Source organism: Emys orbicularis, chromosome 4, assembly GCF_028017835.1.
Source record: "Emys orbicularis isolate rEmyOrb1 chromosome 4, rEmyOrb1.hap1, whole genome shotgun sequence".
Classification (NCBI taxonomy): domain Eukaryota; kingdom Metazoa; phylum Chordata; order Testudines; family Emydidae; genus Emys; species Emys orbicularis.
This window is the reverse complement of record NC_088686.1, coordinates 16232663-16251104: the sequence shown is the minus strand read 5'-3', so window position 1 is coordinate 16251104 and position 18442 is coordinate 16232663. Positions and strand designations below refer to the sequence as shown.

The following is an 18442-nucleotide window of genomic DNA, read 5'->3' as shown; positions in this document are numbered from 1 at the left end:
CTGTCACAACTGGTGTTCTGTCCACCATGACTCTTCCAATGACTCCTTACCTTCTGTTGCAGAACAAGAGGCACACTCTCTCCATCCCAACCTGTGGATACTGCGGCTCAAAGCCTGGCTCCTTTGTGGTTCAAGCACATAAAGACATCTTGCTCTGAGGAGATACAGGAAGTGTTATTACACAGTAGAAGAGTAGCTAACTGTCGTACCTACCTACAAAAGTGGACTAGATTTCGAATATGGTGCCAGCCCAAAAGCGTCACCCCGGATGCAGTCACTCTACTTGTAATCCTAGACTATCTGTTGACTCTCAAGAAATAAGGACTTTCTATTAGCTCACTAAAAATCCACTTAACAGCAATTGCGACCTTCCACCAGCAGGTAGAAGGGTACTCAATTTTCTCCCACCTGACTACGAAGAGGGTTCTCAAAGGCAATGTGAACCTCTTTCCTCAACCCAGGCTTCCCTCCACAATGGGATCTCAATCTCAATCTAGTGTTAAAAGGACTGAATAGGCTGCCATTTGAACCCATGGCCACTTACTTTCTAACTCACCTTTCCATGAAGATGGCGTTCCTGATCGCTATAACCTCGGCAAGAAGGATAGGGAAGATAGCGGGTCCAATGGCACATACCCCCTTCACAGTGTTCTTTCCTGACAAAGTCATGCTTAGACACATCCGAAGTTCACTCCCCAGGTTACTTACGCATTTCACGTGAAACCGCTTATTCACCTTCCAACCTTTTATCCCAAACCTCATCAGGATAACAGGGAAGCCATCCTCCATATGCGCGACATGAGGAGAACCTTGGTCTTCTATTTGGACAGGACAAGATTTTTTTAGAAAATCTCTGAGACTCTTCCTCTCCATTGCAGATAGATCAAAAGGTACAGCAATTTCTACGAGATCTGTCTCCTCGTCCGTCGCCTACTCCAAGGGTATCTGTATATCAGAAATCTGCAGAGCAGCTACTGAGGCATCTGCACATACCTTCGCAGAACACTATGCCATTCTGGGGAACTCTGATGCAGACGCCACATTCGGTGCCACGGTGCTATCTTCTATAACAGACTCGACTCCGAAGCCCCAGCCTCCAGTGGGGAGAGGCACTGCTCGGGAGTCACTTAGAGTGGAGCACCCGTAGGGACACTACTTGAAGAAGAAGAAGAGGAAGTTACTCACTTTGAGCAGTAATGATGGTTCTTCGAGATGTTTATATCTACATGAGTAATGTTGGTGCCAGTTAACCCTGCATTTTTGGTTCACAGTACCTAAACTCTGCCCTGCTTGTATAATGGTTCAATATACGTAGAGAGCAGAGTTGGGGAACAGCTTTGAAAAAGCAGCCTATTATAGATGAGCGATTACTGACTCCATAAAGCATTCATAATATTGTCAGTTAGCTATGAAAATTAAATGAAAATAATCAGGCAGATTACTTCTCAGGAGTGTGTGTGTGTGTGTGTGTAAGAAAGAGAAAAATACACATACTTTGTCGTACTTTTTGAGTGAAATTCTATTTTGAAAAAGGTCTGTATAAATGTGTACCTTTTTACATAACAGGTCTGCTTTCTTTATTTGGAATAAAGCTAAAAGAAGGTACGCTAGATTCTATTCTTTCTTGCATATCGATAATAGAATTGTTTTGTAAATTCCAGTTACTGGGCCAATCGATTGTCAGGGCAAATCCATTGGCAAAAATAGTGATGTAGAGGTATATAAATGATGGGGAAATTTGGCTTTCATAATACTTATAACTGGTGGTGATGCACAAGAAAGAAAGGAAGAACCCATCTTGGCTTTCAGATCCCCTGAAGTTTGCAGGGCTGATAGTTGGCAAAATACCTTTTCACATGTAAATTGAGCATGTTTAATCTGGATATCATTGAGATGCTACCATATGTGCAATGCCATTTTTAGAGTCACTTCAGAATAGGACTGCACTTGATTATTCAGCTATAAATAATTTTAATACTTCTGTGTAGTGCTTTATTATTTTCATAGACTTATAGTAGTCTAAATTTATTTAAATATAATATTTAATCTCTCTGGAAATGTGTAATCCTATGACCAAATTACTTGCATAACAACAGCACCAATGTGAAAAGCATAGCATGGCTGACAAGAATCAGCATTATAAAGTAGTCTGATTCATTTGACCCAAGGAAAATATGCATTTAGTGAGAAATATCTTAATCCCAAAAATACAAAATTCCTGCAGGACGTAGGATTTTAAGTAGATAGAGCAATAAATGGCTTGCACTAGATCTGGAATGTCTATATGGAATAAACCTTGTTTTTTACTGTTAATAATCTGAAGCTGAAATGATTTCACCTTTTGGGGAAAGTATGTGAATACAGAATTCTCTTGTGATTGGAAGGCATAAATAAGATCCAACAGCTAATGCAGGTTAAAACATTTATTCTTAATTACTAGTTCTGTTTTCCTCTTGGCTATGGGATTTGCCCAAGCGTTTCTATTATAATGCTCTATTTTGATTTGGTTATAACTGTGTGATTCATACTAATTTTTGTTACAGGTTATTGATTATTCATAAACTTCAGTGAACGTAATTCATCTAGAAATCTGATATGAAAATATTCTTTATGTGTTTTAAATAGCTAAAGGGGAAACTGTCAAGCTTTTCATCCCTCAAAGGTCATTTTCTTTAAAGGTTTCAAAATGAGGATTTCCTCAACCACTCACGTTATTATTATTATTTTTTTGTTTACTAAAAAGAAAACCATACCTTCTGGTGTGTCTTAAACATACTAGTAATGGCATGCATCCCCCCCACTTGATTTGTATTTATAGTGTGTTGTGGGGGGGAGGTTGTTTTACAGTAGTCTGTTAGAGCAAACATCTGTCCTTTGTGAGTACCCTGATCTTTATAACTGCAAATAAATAAAACTTGTAATATTCAGTGTAACTAATTTTTGAGCTCTAAAAGCTTGATAGTGTTTCTTTAGGAAAAAAGAAAAACATTGCAAAATTCACTGAAAACAATGGGACTTCCACCTGTTGGGCACAACTTAAATTTGTGTTAATTCATCTCAATCTGTGTCTTATCAATTAATTATGCAAGTTAATTCTTTATCTTTCTGGAAATTGCAACTTGACTATAGATGAAGTGATTTCTGTTCTTAATTGTCATGTTTTATTCTTTGACTTCCTCACCTTTACCTGCTCTTTTTCAGATCTTCCTTATTTCCTTGGTACAATGTAGGTATTATTAACACAAGTTAGAATCTATTGGATCTAATCTATCCCTTTTGATTTTATTATGAGATGATTATTGCTGTGTATCTTGAGAAATCTGCTACTGCTTTGATGTGCAATAGTGATTTTTCTAAGGTATGTAGTTATGAATGCCAACATACCCCAAGTAAACATCAATTTCTAATTCATAACTAGAAATCTGTACGTAGTTTTACCTTATTTTTAGTGCAGATAATTAATATGTGATCACCATTTCAGTGTGGTAGACTATGACAGTAATCGTAAACTGGATTTGGAGGTCCATTGTTAGAGAGAGGCTGCCTGTAAGATTATCAGCAGAAAGAAGCTGACAGTTCCCTTGCCCCATACTATTTTGCACTGAAAGTCTTTCATCATCTCCTCTCCAGTCCATCCCTTAGAAAGATTAAAAGATTATACAGCAGCATCTTTGGACCTCTGTTCACAGACGGCAGTCTTTTAAAGAACTGACCTTTCATGATGGAAAACTGAACTGGAGTAGTGGGAACTGGCAACACAAAATAACATGGAAGATTGATTTGTTGATTTCTGCTGACCCATTTCCTCTTGTGCTGAGTGCATCCTGTTTCCCAAAGTCCTTTGTTACCTTTATCCTTAGAGAGTTCATCGTTCCCGTCCCAACAGAACTGCCAAGAGCAATTTCAAAACTGTGTTGCATTCAGTTTTTCCCCAGGAATTGATCACTGTTCTAATTGATTGCTTAACTGATGATTTGCTTCTTAAAGAAGGACTAGATCAAGAAGAATTTTCACAGTTTGTGTACTGATTACAAAAAGTCTATAATGACTTAGTTTTAGTGTGTTTTCTGATGCAGTGTGTCTTGCATAGCATCATCTTTGTAGTTTCTGCTTTGGAAAATACAATTTATTTTCTCCCCAAGATTTTAATTGAGAGAACTTTGAAAGAGATTAACAATTATTGTGGTGCCTTTTTAACCCCTGATTTTAGTTTAAGGTTCCCCAGCATTGTAATTTGTAGTAAGTTTAGATAAGCTATGTAACATGTTCTGGGGTGAGCTGTGCTATATGCCATTAGGCTTAAGCCTAGGAACCATTTTTTTAGTTAATTTTCCTTTAGACAGACCTAGTGAGTGTCAATATATATAGGCGCCGACTTCCTCTCTACCAGGGGGGTGCTCGACCCCCCCCTCCGCCGCAGGCCCGCCCTCACTCCACCACTTCCTCCAAGCCCCCACCCATGCCCCACCTCTTCCTGACCCCACTCCACCCCCAGCATCTTCTGCCGCCCATGCCTGGTATCCTGGCTGCTGGCCCCTTGCCCAGAGTCCCGGCTGCCGGCCGGGGTGTGGGGCTGGCAGCCGGGACCCCATATAAAACTTGAGGGTGCTGCAGCACCCCCTGCACTCCTAGTTCCTCGCCTATGTCAGCTCCTTGATGGTTAACCGTTTAACCAATAGAATTTTAATAGGTTCACATGGTTACTATTTTTAAACCCTATTTATATCCCTACTGCCGGTGGGTGCTAAGCACCTGCTAATTTTTTTCTGTGGGTGCTCCAGGGCTGGAGCATCTGTGGAGTCGGCACCTATGCTAATATAGACCCATACCCCTACCTTCCCATCTACTATAAAACAGATACACAATTTATATAAAAATAGATACACACATTTATGTATATAACATCATGGGTTTTATTGATGCAATATGCAAGTTGCAAAGAAATGTAATGAATTATAAAAAGTTTTGAAACATATTACAGGCTAGAACTAAGCATTATATATGTTGTGGAAATAACACTGAAATACACCTAAATACAATAGATACCAACTACCGCATTTGAACCATAGCTTATGTTTTGGAAGAGATTGTTAGTGCCCATCTCAGAGAAGACTGGGTTCTAGGATCCCTCAAACACACTGTAGTTAGGCCAATACTAAAAAAGAAAATTCTGAACTCCAATCAGCCACCTCCCAGTCTGACTTTTGAAGTTCCTTTTTTTGTGAAAGATCATCAAGAAAATGGCAACATGAAAACATGACAGATATCTAGCTCCCTGAAGCCCCTGGCCTTATTTGGTGACATTTCAGACTGGAAGTGGTACTAATGGAAGTTGTTGATCTTCTTGTGCAATGGGCAGAGGCCAGATAACATGTCAAGGGATATCAATAAAGGTATCAGTTTTCAGCACTTGCTGACACAGCTGTGTAACTTTATCAAGATGTCTGGAATAGCTTTAAAATGGCGTTTTGCTCATTGCTTCTGATAGTTTTTTAGAAGGTGGTGATGGTTGGCTGCTCCATCCCAAAGGTTCTTATTTGTGGAGATTTGCAAGACTCCAATCTGTCACATCTTCTGTTCAACATCCATACAGAGCCTCTGGGAATGCGTTGTGTGGAATTAGAACATGATATAAATTGCAGTATCATTAGTACACTGCTGACGCCTATTTGGCATCTTCTCCTTTGACTCAGACATGGGTGTTGCAGAGCTCACTAAATGCCTAGCAAATCTGAGATCTGGAATAAAACCAACTATCTGCAACTCAGCTTGTCCATGACAGGGGTTATTCTATGTAGCAAGGAGGTTGAGGATCTGATGGAATCTATAATTGCTCCATAAGTGCTACACATACAGGAAGAAATTGCAGAGGGTATTGAGCTTTGCCATGTCAGATTTATATATTTTAGTGCAGAATGTCAGCCATATGGCTGATTACGTATTCATTGTTTCTACAGCAATCCAATATCTTCACTGCTTTTTTTTTTTTTTTTTTTTTTTTTAGATTATACCAACAAAAAATAATTAATGTGTAGTGGATTAGGAAGCATCTCTCATTCAGCACTTTAAAATAAAATACAGTTGTGCAATCCTTTAGTCTATTAATATGAATTTGAGCCTTTAATAATTTGTTCTGCAAGGATTTACTTTTGTAAAATTCACAAATATTTTTAAACATGAAATTAGGCATAGGTATATATAGTTTTAATTTAAATCTTTAATTAATGTGCTTTATTCCAAAATAAACCACACTTATCAATTTCCCATGTTTTCCAAGTATTCCTTAACCTGATCAACACTATACACTGAAGATTAAAAAACAAAACAAAAAACATACCAGTGGGCCAAATGTTGGTCCTCCTTTATATTTGTGCATCCCTGTTTAAGAAATGTGACTACGTAAAAGATATGACTTGTATTAAGAGAAGAAAGTGTGATATAGTTGATCTTTTTCAGATTATTAAAACAGTATACATTACAAATGTATGGAGTGTTAACTGTTTCTAGCTGAAAGCTGAATAGAATAAGCTTGTATGCTTTATTTGTAGCATTTCTTTGACGATCACTAAGTCCATCGTGCTGTGTAAACCTCTTGAGCTAAGCTGCAGTTTCTTTAAAAAAAAAAAAAAAAAAAAAAAAAAAAAAAAATTGGGGTGGGAGGTAAGGAGGTAGCCTTCCTCAGTTGTTTGGCATCTTTTCTGTTTAATATCAAGGTTCTGTTCTATAATTTTTCTATTATCATCATTAGCCCCATGTGTACATGAAAATCAGATCAACTAAATTTACTACATATTCTTTTGAAATCATGTTTAATAAGGTAACTAACCTGCCACTGTGAATAAAATAGAAACTGTCAAGTGTTTGAGCACATTTATGGTAGTGCTGTTGAGTCCATTTTTATTTCATGTAGTTTTGCTAAGCGATTGATCCAGTAAGACTGGCAAAACAGAGAAAAGCAACAAATATATACGCACTTACTTTATCAGCCAAGAATATTTTTCTACTTTGGGAGAAGGGTGTTCAAATATAAACTATATGTAAAGGATAGCATATTCTGTTGCTTTGGCAGGATTCTATAACAGAAAAGCTTCATTGACTACTGCAAAATTACAATTGATTTTATTACAGAAAGTGTCAACATGGGAATAAAAATTAATGGGACATTTGTTTGGAAAGTCAGATTTATTCGTATGGTGTTGCTGTATGGTACAGCACTTTTCGAAATATAAAGATTAATTCAGATCGAGCAGATAGAAATATCAAGTTTTAGAACTTTCTTCCTTCTTTATAGTGTAAGCTAACTGTGGCTCTGATCCTGTGAGGTGCTTAGCACCCTCAGATTCCAGTGAAGCCGGTGGTACTTGATTTCTGAGCAGCTTGCAGGATTAGGTTTTATATGTAGGTATGTTTGTACTCTCCTCTAAGTCTTGGAGATCTGGTAAATGTTACTTTTAAAAGCAAAAAATTAAATATAGTGGTACATGCGGTATCCAAGATCTCAACTACTGAATACGCATGAAATTTCTATAAAGGGTTTAATTATTATTAGGTTGAGCACTGTTTTATGAAAACTGTATGGAACACTGCTTTCTTTTGAAATTGCTCTTCAAAAAGAATTCCTATTTCATATAAAAAGATGCCAGACTCACAAAGATTTCCTTTCTTGTTTCATAGACGTTCCATCTTCAGAGCAGCCTGAACTGTTCCTAAAGAAACTTCAGCAGTGCTGTGTAATTTTTGACTTCATGGACACACTATCAGACCTTAAAATGAAAGAATACAAGCGCTCCACTCTTAATGAACTGGTGGACTACATTACAATAAGCAGAGGCTGTTTGACAGAGCAGACTTACCCCGAAGTAGTTAGAATGGTGAGTTTCTTCTTTACGGTGGACACTTTAGATCCACATACAATGCCAGTTACATATTGGGGGCCAAAATGAACCCTGGAATAAGCGGACTAAATGTGGCCTTTGGGTTTGTATTTTCTAGTAAACGTCACCAGAGGATACTACTTCTAAGACCAATAAAACTCAAATTTTCACTTACAGTTAAGTGAAATCAAATTAGGACATCAAAACATGAGTGTCAAATATGTAGAAAAGTATACCCAGAGCAATTCAAATTTCAGCATTCAGAATATGAAGTAGACACAAACTCATTGTGCTCTTTTTCCTAGTGAAACAGAATGGAATAATTTTAGAATGTTTGTCTTTATTTTTTTGTAAGATAAAAGCCATCTTTAAATCTAATAAAATCTCATCACTAAGGAACTTTGTCACTTTTGCCATGTAACTGAGCATTGAAAAGTGATGCATAGGATCAACATTAAAATTGCAGTGCTTTGCTTTGTAGATTCATAGCAACTACAATGAAGAGGTCACCAGGAGTTCTCAATGGTAGTGGTAATCTTATTAATAAATTATCAGCTAACACAAGTGCCTTCAACATCAGCACTGAACGACCACCAGATAGCATGAAGTGAAGAACATTCATTGCAAGCTTTAAGATAGATATTATAAAATCTTACTAAATTGCCTCCTGAAGCAAAAGACAGATATTCAGAAATTGACTTTGTGGTGTTGGTTCTATACTGGTATTATGTGATCATTGAATCTGGTAATAGCCACACACTTATAGAGAACTATGAATAAATTTTACATTGCAGTATGCATCCACCTTATTTTTTTTGTTACACACAAATTATACACAAATACATACCTACTCTAGTGATTGTCTGAATTATGTAGAAGTGTATGTTTTATACCATTGGAATATGTATTTGTGTGTGTGTAATTTGTGTTATGTATATTTCATATATGTGAAAAATACAAAAAAAATGCATTAAAAGAAAGTTAAGGTTTCATATGGAAACTTAATCCTAGCATTTCCTAACATCTGAGTGCTTGTTTTTGCTACCTTCACATTGTTAATGCACCTTTTTATGTAATTATAAAAATATATTGCATGGGCAACGTTAATTTGGCCTTCTTATGCATGTGCATTATGTTACAGTCTAGAATTATATGATCACATACTGTTTTTTTCACAGGACCCCTGCCTTATTCAGTACACAGGAAGGATGGTGCTTACTCAGTGAACAGAAGCTATTCAATATCATGTTTTATCCTCATTGTTCCATGTGTGGCCCCATGCCTTATTTACTGTATACTATTCAAACCCCGCTCTGAATATAGAATTATTAATTTTCTCCTGGGGGTTTCTGTGGTGCTCATCCCTGTAGTATCAGAGTGCTTCACAAACATTAATTAATCTTCATAAAATTGCTGTGAGGCCAGGGGGTGGTATTCCCTTTTCAGAAATGACGAACTGAGACAGAGAGATAAAGGTCAAAAGTATCCAGTAATTTTGGATGCCCAAGGCTTGATTTTTTTCAGAGAACTTAACATTTTTTTTTATCATTTTTACTTGCTCAGAGCAGAGTTTTCATTGACTTCGGTTGCAGCTGAGAGTGCTCAGCACTTCTGCAAGTCAGACAAGTGCAAGTTGGGCATTCAGAAAGTCAGTGATCACTTGTGAAAAGTTTGGTTTAAGTGACATCCCCAGCATCACATAGGAATTCTTTGGCAAAGGCAGGAATAGAATCCAGTTCTTCGGGGCAGCATTCAACTGCCTTAACCATGAAATGATTCTTTCTTTTCTTGCAGTTCCCTTCCTCACTTACTGCACACCTTCCAATTTCTACAACAAATGAAGAAGGGGGTCCTACAGACCAGTGGTTCTCAACCTTTCCAGATCACTGTACCCCTTTCAGGAGTCTGTTTTGCCTCACATAACCCAAGTTTCACCTCATTGAAAAACTACTTGCTTACAAAATTAGACCTAAAAATACAAAAGTGTCACGGCACACTGTTACTGAAAAAGTGCGTACTTTCTCATTTTTACCATAGAATTATAAAATAAATCGATTGGAATATAAATATTGTACTTACATTTCAGTGTATAGTATGTAAAGCAGTATAAAAGTCATTGTATGAAATTTTTATTTATTTGTACTGACTTCGCTAGTGCTTTTTATGTAGCATGGTGTAAAACTAGGCAAATTATCTAGATTAGTTGATGTACCGCCTGGTAGACCTCTGCATACCCCCCCAGGGGTATGCGTACCCCTGGTTGAGAACCTCTGCTGTCGACCACAGCTTCCTTTTCTGTGCAGATTCAGTCCCTGAGCTTGGTTCATCCTGTGCACTGAAGGGAGGGTGGGGTACCTGTAAAAACAAAAAAAACAAAAAAAAACAAAAACAATTCTCATCATGTAATTAAAGGCTATCATAATGCATACACACAAGGGGAGCAAATTAAGGTTTTACAGGCAATCACAATTCTATCATTTCCTATCTTTTGAGTACTTGATTTTAACATTCTTTTAAATGTAGCTTTTTGTATGTGATATTTTTAAAGGAAAAACCCGAAAAAACAAATTTCATCACGTTGAACCATGTTTGATGAACCACGTGGAAGTCGAGTGTTGGGAACTTTATATCCACAGCACAGGCTTCTGCCTCTTGACATCAGGGACTATCTGATAGCAGTACTAGGTTTTCATTTTCTGCTGTTGACTGGCATGTCCTTGTCTGAGTCCGAGTCTTCTTCCTTACCGTCAGCTCCATGTCCCAGGTCTAACTGCTCACTTCTCTGCATTCTAGTCAAGCTAGTTCCTCCTCCTCCTCACTGCTTGGATGCCAACAGGGGAACATTGTGACCACAGGAGTAACAGTCTTGGTTCCTGTGCCTGGTGTTACAGCAGTCCTTGGCTGCCAGGTGGAGGAAATGCGGTGAAAGTCCTGCTTAGTCCCTGCATGCTCAGTGCAAACAATCTTTGAGGTATCTGGCTGCCAAACTGACTCATAATTTGGCCAAATTTCTGCAGATTTTCACAGGGACAGCAAAAATTCACACCCTTGGCAACAGGACAGCCCTTTTGCCAAATTTCAAGTCCCTTCTCCAAAGCATGGAGGTGCTATAGCTTCTCAATAAAATGGTTGTAAAAATGTTTTAACATGGGCAAATCAACATTTTTTCCCCATACTCCTGAGAAGTGTCAGAATTGTTTTTGTTGAAATTTTCAAAGAAACCTCAGCCTAAGGAAGACGCATGGCTTGGAAAATTTCAGCCCAAATGGTTAAAGTTTGGCAATGTTATAAGCAAAAGAAAACAAGATCTTACAATGGAAAGTGTCAGGTATTGCTACCTATGCCAGCTATAAAGTACACACGTGCACACACACTTTGCAGATGTATTCTGTATAAGTGTTATGCATGATGATGTGGCATAGAGTATAAAGGTTTTTAAAACATGCTGGGGTCATGTTGCTCATGAGTGTTGAATCCATGAGTGAATTATGCAGGTCATCCTAAATGAGTGCTGATAAATATTTTTTGCTATACCACACCAGCATGTATTTTGTATATGCTACATATTTTACAGGAAAACGGTCTTAGACATGTACTGTTTTTTTCATCACTTTGCCAGCAAAAACTAAACTCCCATAGTACCATGAGTCCAGCTGTACAAGCCTTAGAGGAAGAGAGAATCCCTCAACATTACCTAAAATAGATGTTTAGTACACAGTGTTTCCCCTTGGCTAAGCAGTAGTCAATTTTGGAACCTTGCAGCAGGTCGCTTTCAGTTGCTGGAGAGAAATTGATGTTGTGAAGTCAGGTATAGTATAACTTGTTTATTTACAATATCTACACGAGTCCTGTTATTCTTAAACTGAGATAGACCTAACTGTGTGAAGGTCGCTTTGTACGCCCATTCAGTGACCATGAACAGCCACAAGGAACAGCTGCTTTTGTGCATGTTCCTCCAGGTCTCCAGCTATCCTCCCAACTGCCATTGATATTCCCTTTCTGGCTGACCTGTCATGATCCAGTCAGGAGCCAGGAGAACAGCAGCAGATTCACCCTTAGTAAATTCATCACACTGCTCTGTGTTGACCGCGCAGCACATTCATCACAATAATATTTTGATGTTAAGGTATGATATCTTAAGACCTACCAAAACTAAACATAAATGCTATTTGGAAAACTTGGTGGAGTATTCTCTTGACTGTGATGTCTAGCACTTTTGGGTTGCGACATACCCATCAAGGAAAGAATATTGGCCATCCTGGCCTTTGGGCCAGTGTAATCTTGTGGGGGAGGGGTGGAATTCCATATCTGGAGGGGGGGAAAGGGAATCAATTTTAAGACTGATTTTTTAAAAAAAGGGGGAGCAGGGAGGGGATAAAAAAGCACCTCTTTGAGCTGAAGGTTTGACACGCTAGCTAGAGGACTAATGGCTAAAGTGCTGGTCACTTGCTGCTAGTCTTGATTATCTGGAGGCATCTGACTTTAAAAATATATTCCATATGGAAAAGCTTTTTAGGTCATTTATACAGTTTTCTAAAATGCATTAGTTGTAATTTTCTTCAGCCTATAAAACCTGAAAAGTTGATTTATGATACTAAGGCAGCCTGGCTTTATAGATAAAGCAATATAAAATCCATTACTAATAATATTTAAAAACTCTCAAAAATGTTTCTAATTTTTTTGGTAGAATACATGTTGTTAGTGGTATGGTATAAAGGTTTTATAGGCACTCATTTGGGATGCTCAGCATAGCTTACTCATGGATCTGTGGCCTGCAGCTCATGCAGTTCATGGTATTTAAAACTTAATGCTGTGGTCCAGTATTCTGGTATTCTCTATGTTCTCGCTCTCATGTTTGTGTTTGTGTACACCATTCCGCCCTGATTACGTTTATCAGTCTGTTTTTTAACCAACCTGCTTTGCTTGTTTTAACTTTTGAAGCTGTGCTAACTTTTGGAATTTGTATTGGCGGGGAAAAAGTCTTATTAGTGGTCACCTGACATATGAGGCTATCACCGGCCTTATGGGAATTATCAATATCACTTGCAGTAGAAGAATAACTGGCACTTGTGCTAATGGAAATCGGAGGATTTATTCAGAAGGAGTGTATTGCACAAAGCCCATTTCCCCTGCAGTTTTTGGTGTGTCATTTAGTGAGCATTTTACATCCTTTAGAATTCAGCTGGTCTGAAGAAAAAGGCCCTTACCACTTAAAACACAGTGTATGCAAAAGAAAATGTCAGTGATACAGTTTTATGGACAAAATAATATGGCACTTAATCTGAAATAATTTACCACTGTCTGAGCAAAATTTGCAAGCTTAGAATAAAGTAATGATGGTGATTTTGCTCTTAGATTAAGCACTGTTAGTTGAATAAAATGAATGTTTGTATTATCCGTGCATTATCCTACAGTGTGCTTGTAGGGCTTTTTATGCTTTCAAAAGGTTAACATGTAGATTGAGAAACTGACTGTTTCTATTTAAAAAGGCAAATGGATGGGAAAAATAACTTTTGGTTAAATTTAAAACCTTGAATGAATTTCTGTGGTAGGTGCCCATTCTTCCCTTTGCAAATTATAAACCCCCCACAAAACATTTGCTGTAGTGTTTATGCTTTAACCCAGGATAACTAACACACTGCCTTTTATTGACTGGATAATGAAACTCAATTGTGATACACAACTTTTAGAGCAAAATATTCCTTTACTACCTGACTCTTAAATGCAAAATTTGACCATAGTGCACTAGGTGTCTTCCTGAACTTTTCTATCATTACAAATTAAGTGCAATGAAAAAATTAACCTGCATAGGCAAAATTAAACTCAAATCAGGACTATTCTGGCAGTCCTGGCCAAAAGGCTGGTGAACAGCACAGGGACAGGCAGAAATCTGTTGTAAATAACTAAGTCAAACATTGCTTACCAAACAATACATCCAGAGAGACAGATGCTGATCTCTGTTCCCGTGGTATAAATCTGGAATGATTCCATTGACTTCATAATGGTTTTATACTTGCGGAAAGAGATCAGAATCTGGTTCAGCGAATGTAACAGAAGTGAGAGTGCTAGTAGATAAAGCTAATCCCGGTTAAAGCTAATCTCCAAACCCTTGGTGTACAAGGCAAACAAAGCAGTTGTTGAGGAATCCTTTTTAGGTGAAGGTGCTAGCAGTCAGACTTACCGTAATTGTGAATTTCTTCATTTTCATTAGCTTTGCTTATGATTAGTAGTGGACCCTGGCCTCAAAATCCAGATCCAATTTCAAATGTTCCCAAGTTTAAAGGCTGGTTGAATCAGCAGATGTACTGCAAATCTGTACCTCTTTAGTATTAACATTTTTTTTAAATAACTTGCTTTGTGTATTTTCTCTGTAGTTTTTTGGGGAAAAATCAGATTAGATTTACACAATATCAAGTTTAAATAAAATAAATAAAACATTACAATTTTCCAATAATGGATAGTGACAGATTTTGGCTAAAATATTCATCTTAACATCATTTTAGAAGGTTTGTGACAACAAGTTAAGAAATATCAATGTGCCAGAGTCATTGCCTGAAAGATTGCAGTGCTAAAATTACAAAAGTACACAAAGAGTGTTTTGAAACCACCTAAGAACTCCTGTATTCTTGAACTCCATTTTGTAAAAGTTTTTTTTTCAGGAATAAAATGGTACTGCAGAGCTAGGATCCTCTGAACCTAATAATGGATTTGTAATGGCAGTTCCCAGATAGCTTTAACTAACTGCAAAGTTACCCAAGGCATTTATGAGATATTGAAATTTACAGAAGATGTAGCTATAAAATATGAATTTGAAGAAGTAATTTTAAATTTCTGCTTGAGGATTGTCAGGTGATTATTGGCAGTAGAAGCAAGAAAAGAAAACAATGTGTTCACACAGAACCTAACCCTTTCACACATTTTATTTGTTTTAAATATAATTGACAGCAAACTGATTAGTTGGATGCCAATCACTCAGTACTTGTTAAAGAAGCATCCTCAGCTTGAAATCGAGTTGTTTTCACACAATGGGTTATAAGTAGTTTCAGCTACTACACCGGCCCCTGAGTTTTCCTACCAATTTTTGTGGTTTTAGAATAAGATTTGCTTATTTTTAGAATGCTTTTTTTTTCCTGACTCCTGTTTGTGTGGGTCATTTGCTCAGCCCAGGAAAGTGACTACCTAATTATACAGGAGAAATGATGAAACTGACTATGTACAGCTTTTAAATGAGCAAAGTAAATAAACGGGAAAAACAAATTAGAGAAAAACTTTGTGCTTCTTTGAGTAATGGTCCCTATTGTATTCTACTGTGAGTTACACATGCGTACCATGTGCCTGAGCCAGAGAATTTGAAAGTAGTATCCATTGGTCCGCACGTGCACCCTGGTTCACCTTGTATTTCTGCACCTTGTATTTCTGACCGAGGGGATAAAAGGTGGTACAGACTGATCGTCTCTTCAGTTTCTTCTCACCACCACTTGGTCCAGGTTGGAATCTAGAGTGTCCGCAGCTTTAACTTCATCCAGTTTGGGTACCAGACTATGCCCAGTACGCTGGGCTTCAAACTCTGAGCTTCTTGACCATGGTCCTTCTTGGTCAGTGATGACCACCAATGCTGCCTGTACTGCCTTGGGGAAGCTCACATTGCGGCAAGTGTATGCCGATCTCATTCCTCAGCTATATTCGAGAAGGGCGGGATCTTTGTCTCCACAAACGCCTCATGGAGGAGGCGATGAGGCCCAATCGGACCCAGGCTGGCGAAACCCCGCCCCCATACATTCACTTGATTCAGCAAGGCGTGCGCTTCCTGCTGCAAAGTGCAACTCTGATGCAGTAGAATCCATCCTCACAGACCCCATGGCAGGGCCTTGTTGGGAAGCTAGGAAGCACTCTCATAAGCATGAGACTAAGTGTTCCTTAAAGTTCACTTCAAAGGAGTCGGACTCGACTGTAAGCAAGCCTACCAGCTCAGTCCATGAGGACTTAAAACATCCTAAGTCCCAGAGGCACAACAAGAACGCCCACAAGCGTTGGACTACATCAGTTCCAGACTGTGTCCTGTCAGTACTGTCATCCCTGACTTCAAACCCCAGGATCCATCTGCACCAATGAAGCCCGATCACTGCCAACTCTGGATACCACCCTTCTCACCAGCTCTGATGACCTGGACAAGCAGAGTCCCCCTCACACTGGGGAGGTCTGAATGTGTTGCCACCCCACAAGATGTCTTCACCCTCCCAGATGCAGAATCCTCTCCTCCATTGGGACCCTCTGTTTCCCAGGATATAATATCTTGTCAGAGAGAACCAACTGTGCAATGGAGCCTGTTAAGCTCCCGTATGCAGAATACACCTCCCCTCCAACGGAGCTGGAATCAGCCTTCTGCTCTGGAGATTCAGAGCCATTAGCTGAATTGCTCTTCCCTTACCATACTTATCCTCCACCACGCAAAAGACCTCAGGACCAACCTCTGCCTCATCTAACTCAGAGCTGCTGGTACCCCATGCCTATTGACCCCTCTTACTGGCCATGTTGGGAGCCTTGGTATCTAGTTGATCCGATCTGCTAGGGAGTCACCCATTGCCTCCCCTCTAAGGGGATGCTCAGGTCTACTTCCAAATCCGACAGAGGAGGAAGAATATTACGCTCTGGTTCTGCCGGAACCAGCAAGATTGCCATCATCATTCCCAGATGAAACAGTGGCTTTTGCACCCCGTCATCCCCATGACTTCAGGCGGTTCCAGGACCTTCTCCACAGAGTTGCTGGAGAGCTTCAGATTCTCCTTGAGGTGGTCCAGGACTCCTAGCACAAACTCTTAGCCATCCTGCACACCTCTGGAACTAACAGAATAGTTTTCCCTGTTAGTGAAGCTATGCTGGAGTCAGGTAGGACAGTTTGGCACACCCCGCCACCTCCACAACAGACTCAGCATCTCAATCTCAGCCTCTGGTTCGACGATTTTTTTTTTATGGGAGCTTGATAGCTGCGAAATATTACGCCCAACACCTTCCAACCCCAGCACACCATTCTGGGGACTTCCAGCATGTTCTTTCAACAGCTGGAGTGCAATAACAGACAAGTGGGTGCTGAATGTAATCCACTCTGGCTGTATGGTAGAGTTTGCATTCCTACCTCTCGTGAAATCCCTCCTCCCCATCCCTCTTCAGGGACCACTCTTACAAGAGTATTCTCACACGAGCTGAACTTCCTACTGCAGCAAGGAGCAATAGAACATGTTCCTCCACAATACCAAGGGGAAAGGTTTTACTTAACCTACATCCTAATACCCAAAAAGAAGGGTCGTTGGAGACCAGTCCTTGACCTCCACTATCTGAACTGCTTCATTCTCAAACTCAGATTTTGCATGGTCATATTGGCAGCAATAATTCCATCTTTAAAAAAGGGCATGTGGTTCATAACTGTTGACATGAAGGACACCTACTTTCACATAGATGTTCAACCCGCCCACAGACGCTTTCTCAGATTTATCTGATTATGTTTAGTAGAGTACTCCCCTTTGGAATAGTAACCGCCCCCAAAGTCTTTACCAAGGTATTCTCAGTTGTTGTGGCCCATGTCAGATGTCATGGCATCATTTTCTTCCTGTACCTCAATGACTGGCTCCTTGTTGCAAAATCCTGCCCGTGATCCTTCTCAGTCAGTGATGACCACCAGTGCTGCATGTACTGCCTTGGGGAAGCTCACATCGTGGCAAGGTACAGTATATGCTGATCGTTCCTCAGCTGTACCCAAGACGGGTGGAAACTTTGTCTCCACAAATACTTCATAGAGAAGGCCAGGAGGCCCCAATCGGACCCAGGCTGGGGAACCCCCCCCGTACATCTGCTTGATTCAGCAAGGAGTGCTCTTCCTGCTGCGAAGTGCAACTCCATGATGCAACATCTTCTCTCTTCATTGGGAGTCTGCATAAATATAGAAAAATCTGTTCTCACCCCCACATAATCTCTGGACTTCATCATGACAATTCTAAATTTTATCACTGCAAAGGCATACCTGCCCATGGACAGGTTTCAGACCATGAACAATATCATAGTTCATGTCACAAGTAGCCCTCAAGTACGCTCAAAACACATCTGTCCCTACTCAGTCACATAGCTTTCTCGATCACATAGCAGGCATTACTTTCAAATTCTCCAGCTCAAGGCACATGCTTAACCCACAGTGGAATACAGATAGGACCACACATCTTGAAGAAACTCCTGTTACAGGTAAGTAACCAGCTCTTACAGTTACTGTAACTTTAATTGTTACAATTAGGGCTGTCAAGCGATTAAAAAAATTAATCGTGATTAGTAGCGCAATTAAAATTAATGTTAAATAACAATAAATACCATTTATTTTAAATATTTTTGGATGTTTACTACATTTTCAAATATATTAGTTTCAATTAAACACAGAATACAAAGTGTACAGTGCTCACTTATATTTATTTTTTATTACAAATATTTGCACTGTAAAAAAAAATATTTTTCAATTCATCTCATACAAGTACTGTAGTGCAATCTCTTTATCATGAAAGTTGAACTTACAAATGTAGAATTATGTA

At 39.0% G+C, this 18442-nt stretch overlaps 1 protein-coding gene across 1 annotated transcript in view; it reads left to right on the top strand.

Moving 5' to 3' along the window:
* Positions 1–18442, top strand: part of PPP2R5E (protein phosphatase 2 regulatory subunit B'epsilon) — a 108236-nt gene that overhangs the window by 58178 nt on the left and 31616 nt on the right. The window contains exon 3 of the mRNA XM_065404256.1: positions 7675–7871. Coding sequence (XP_065260328.1) covers positions 7675–7871 — 197 coding nt within the window. The remainder of the gene's footprint in view (positions 1–7674; positions 7872–18442) is intronic.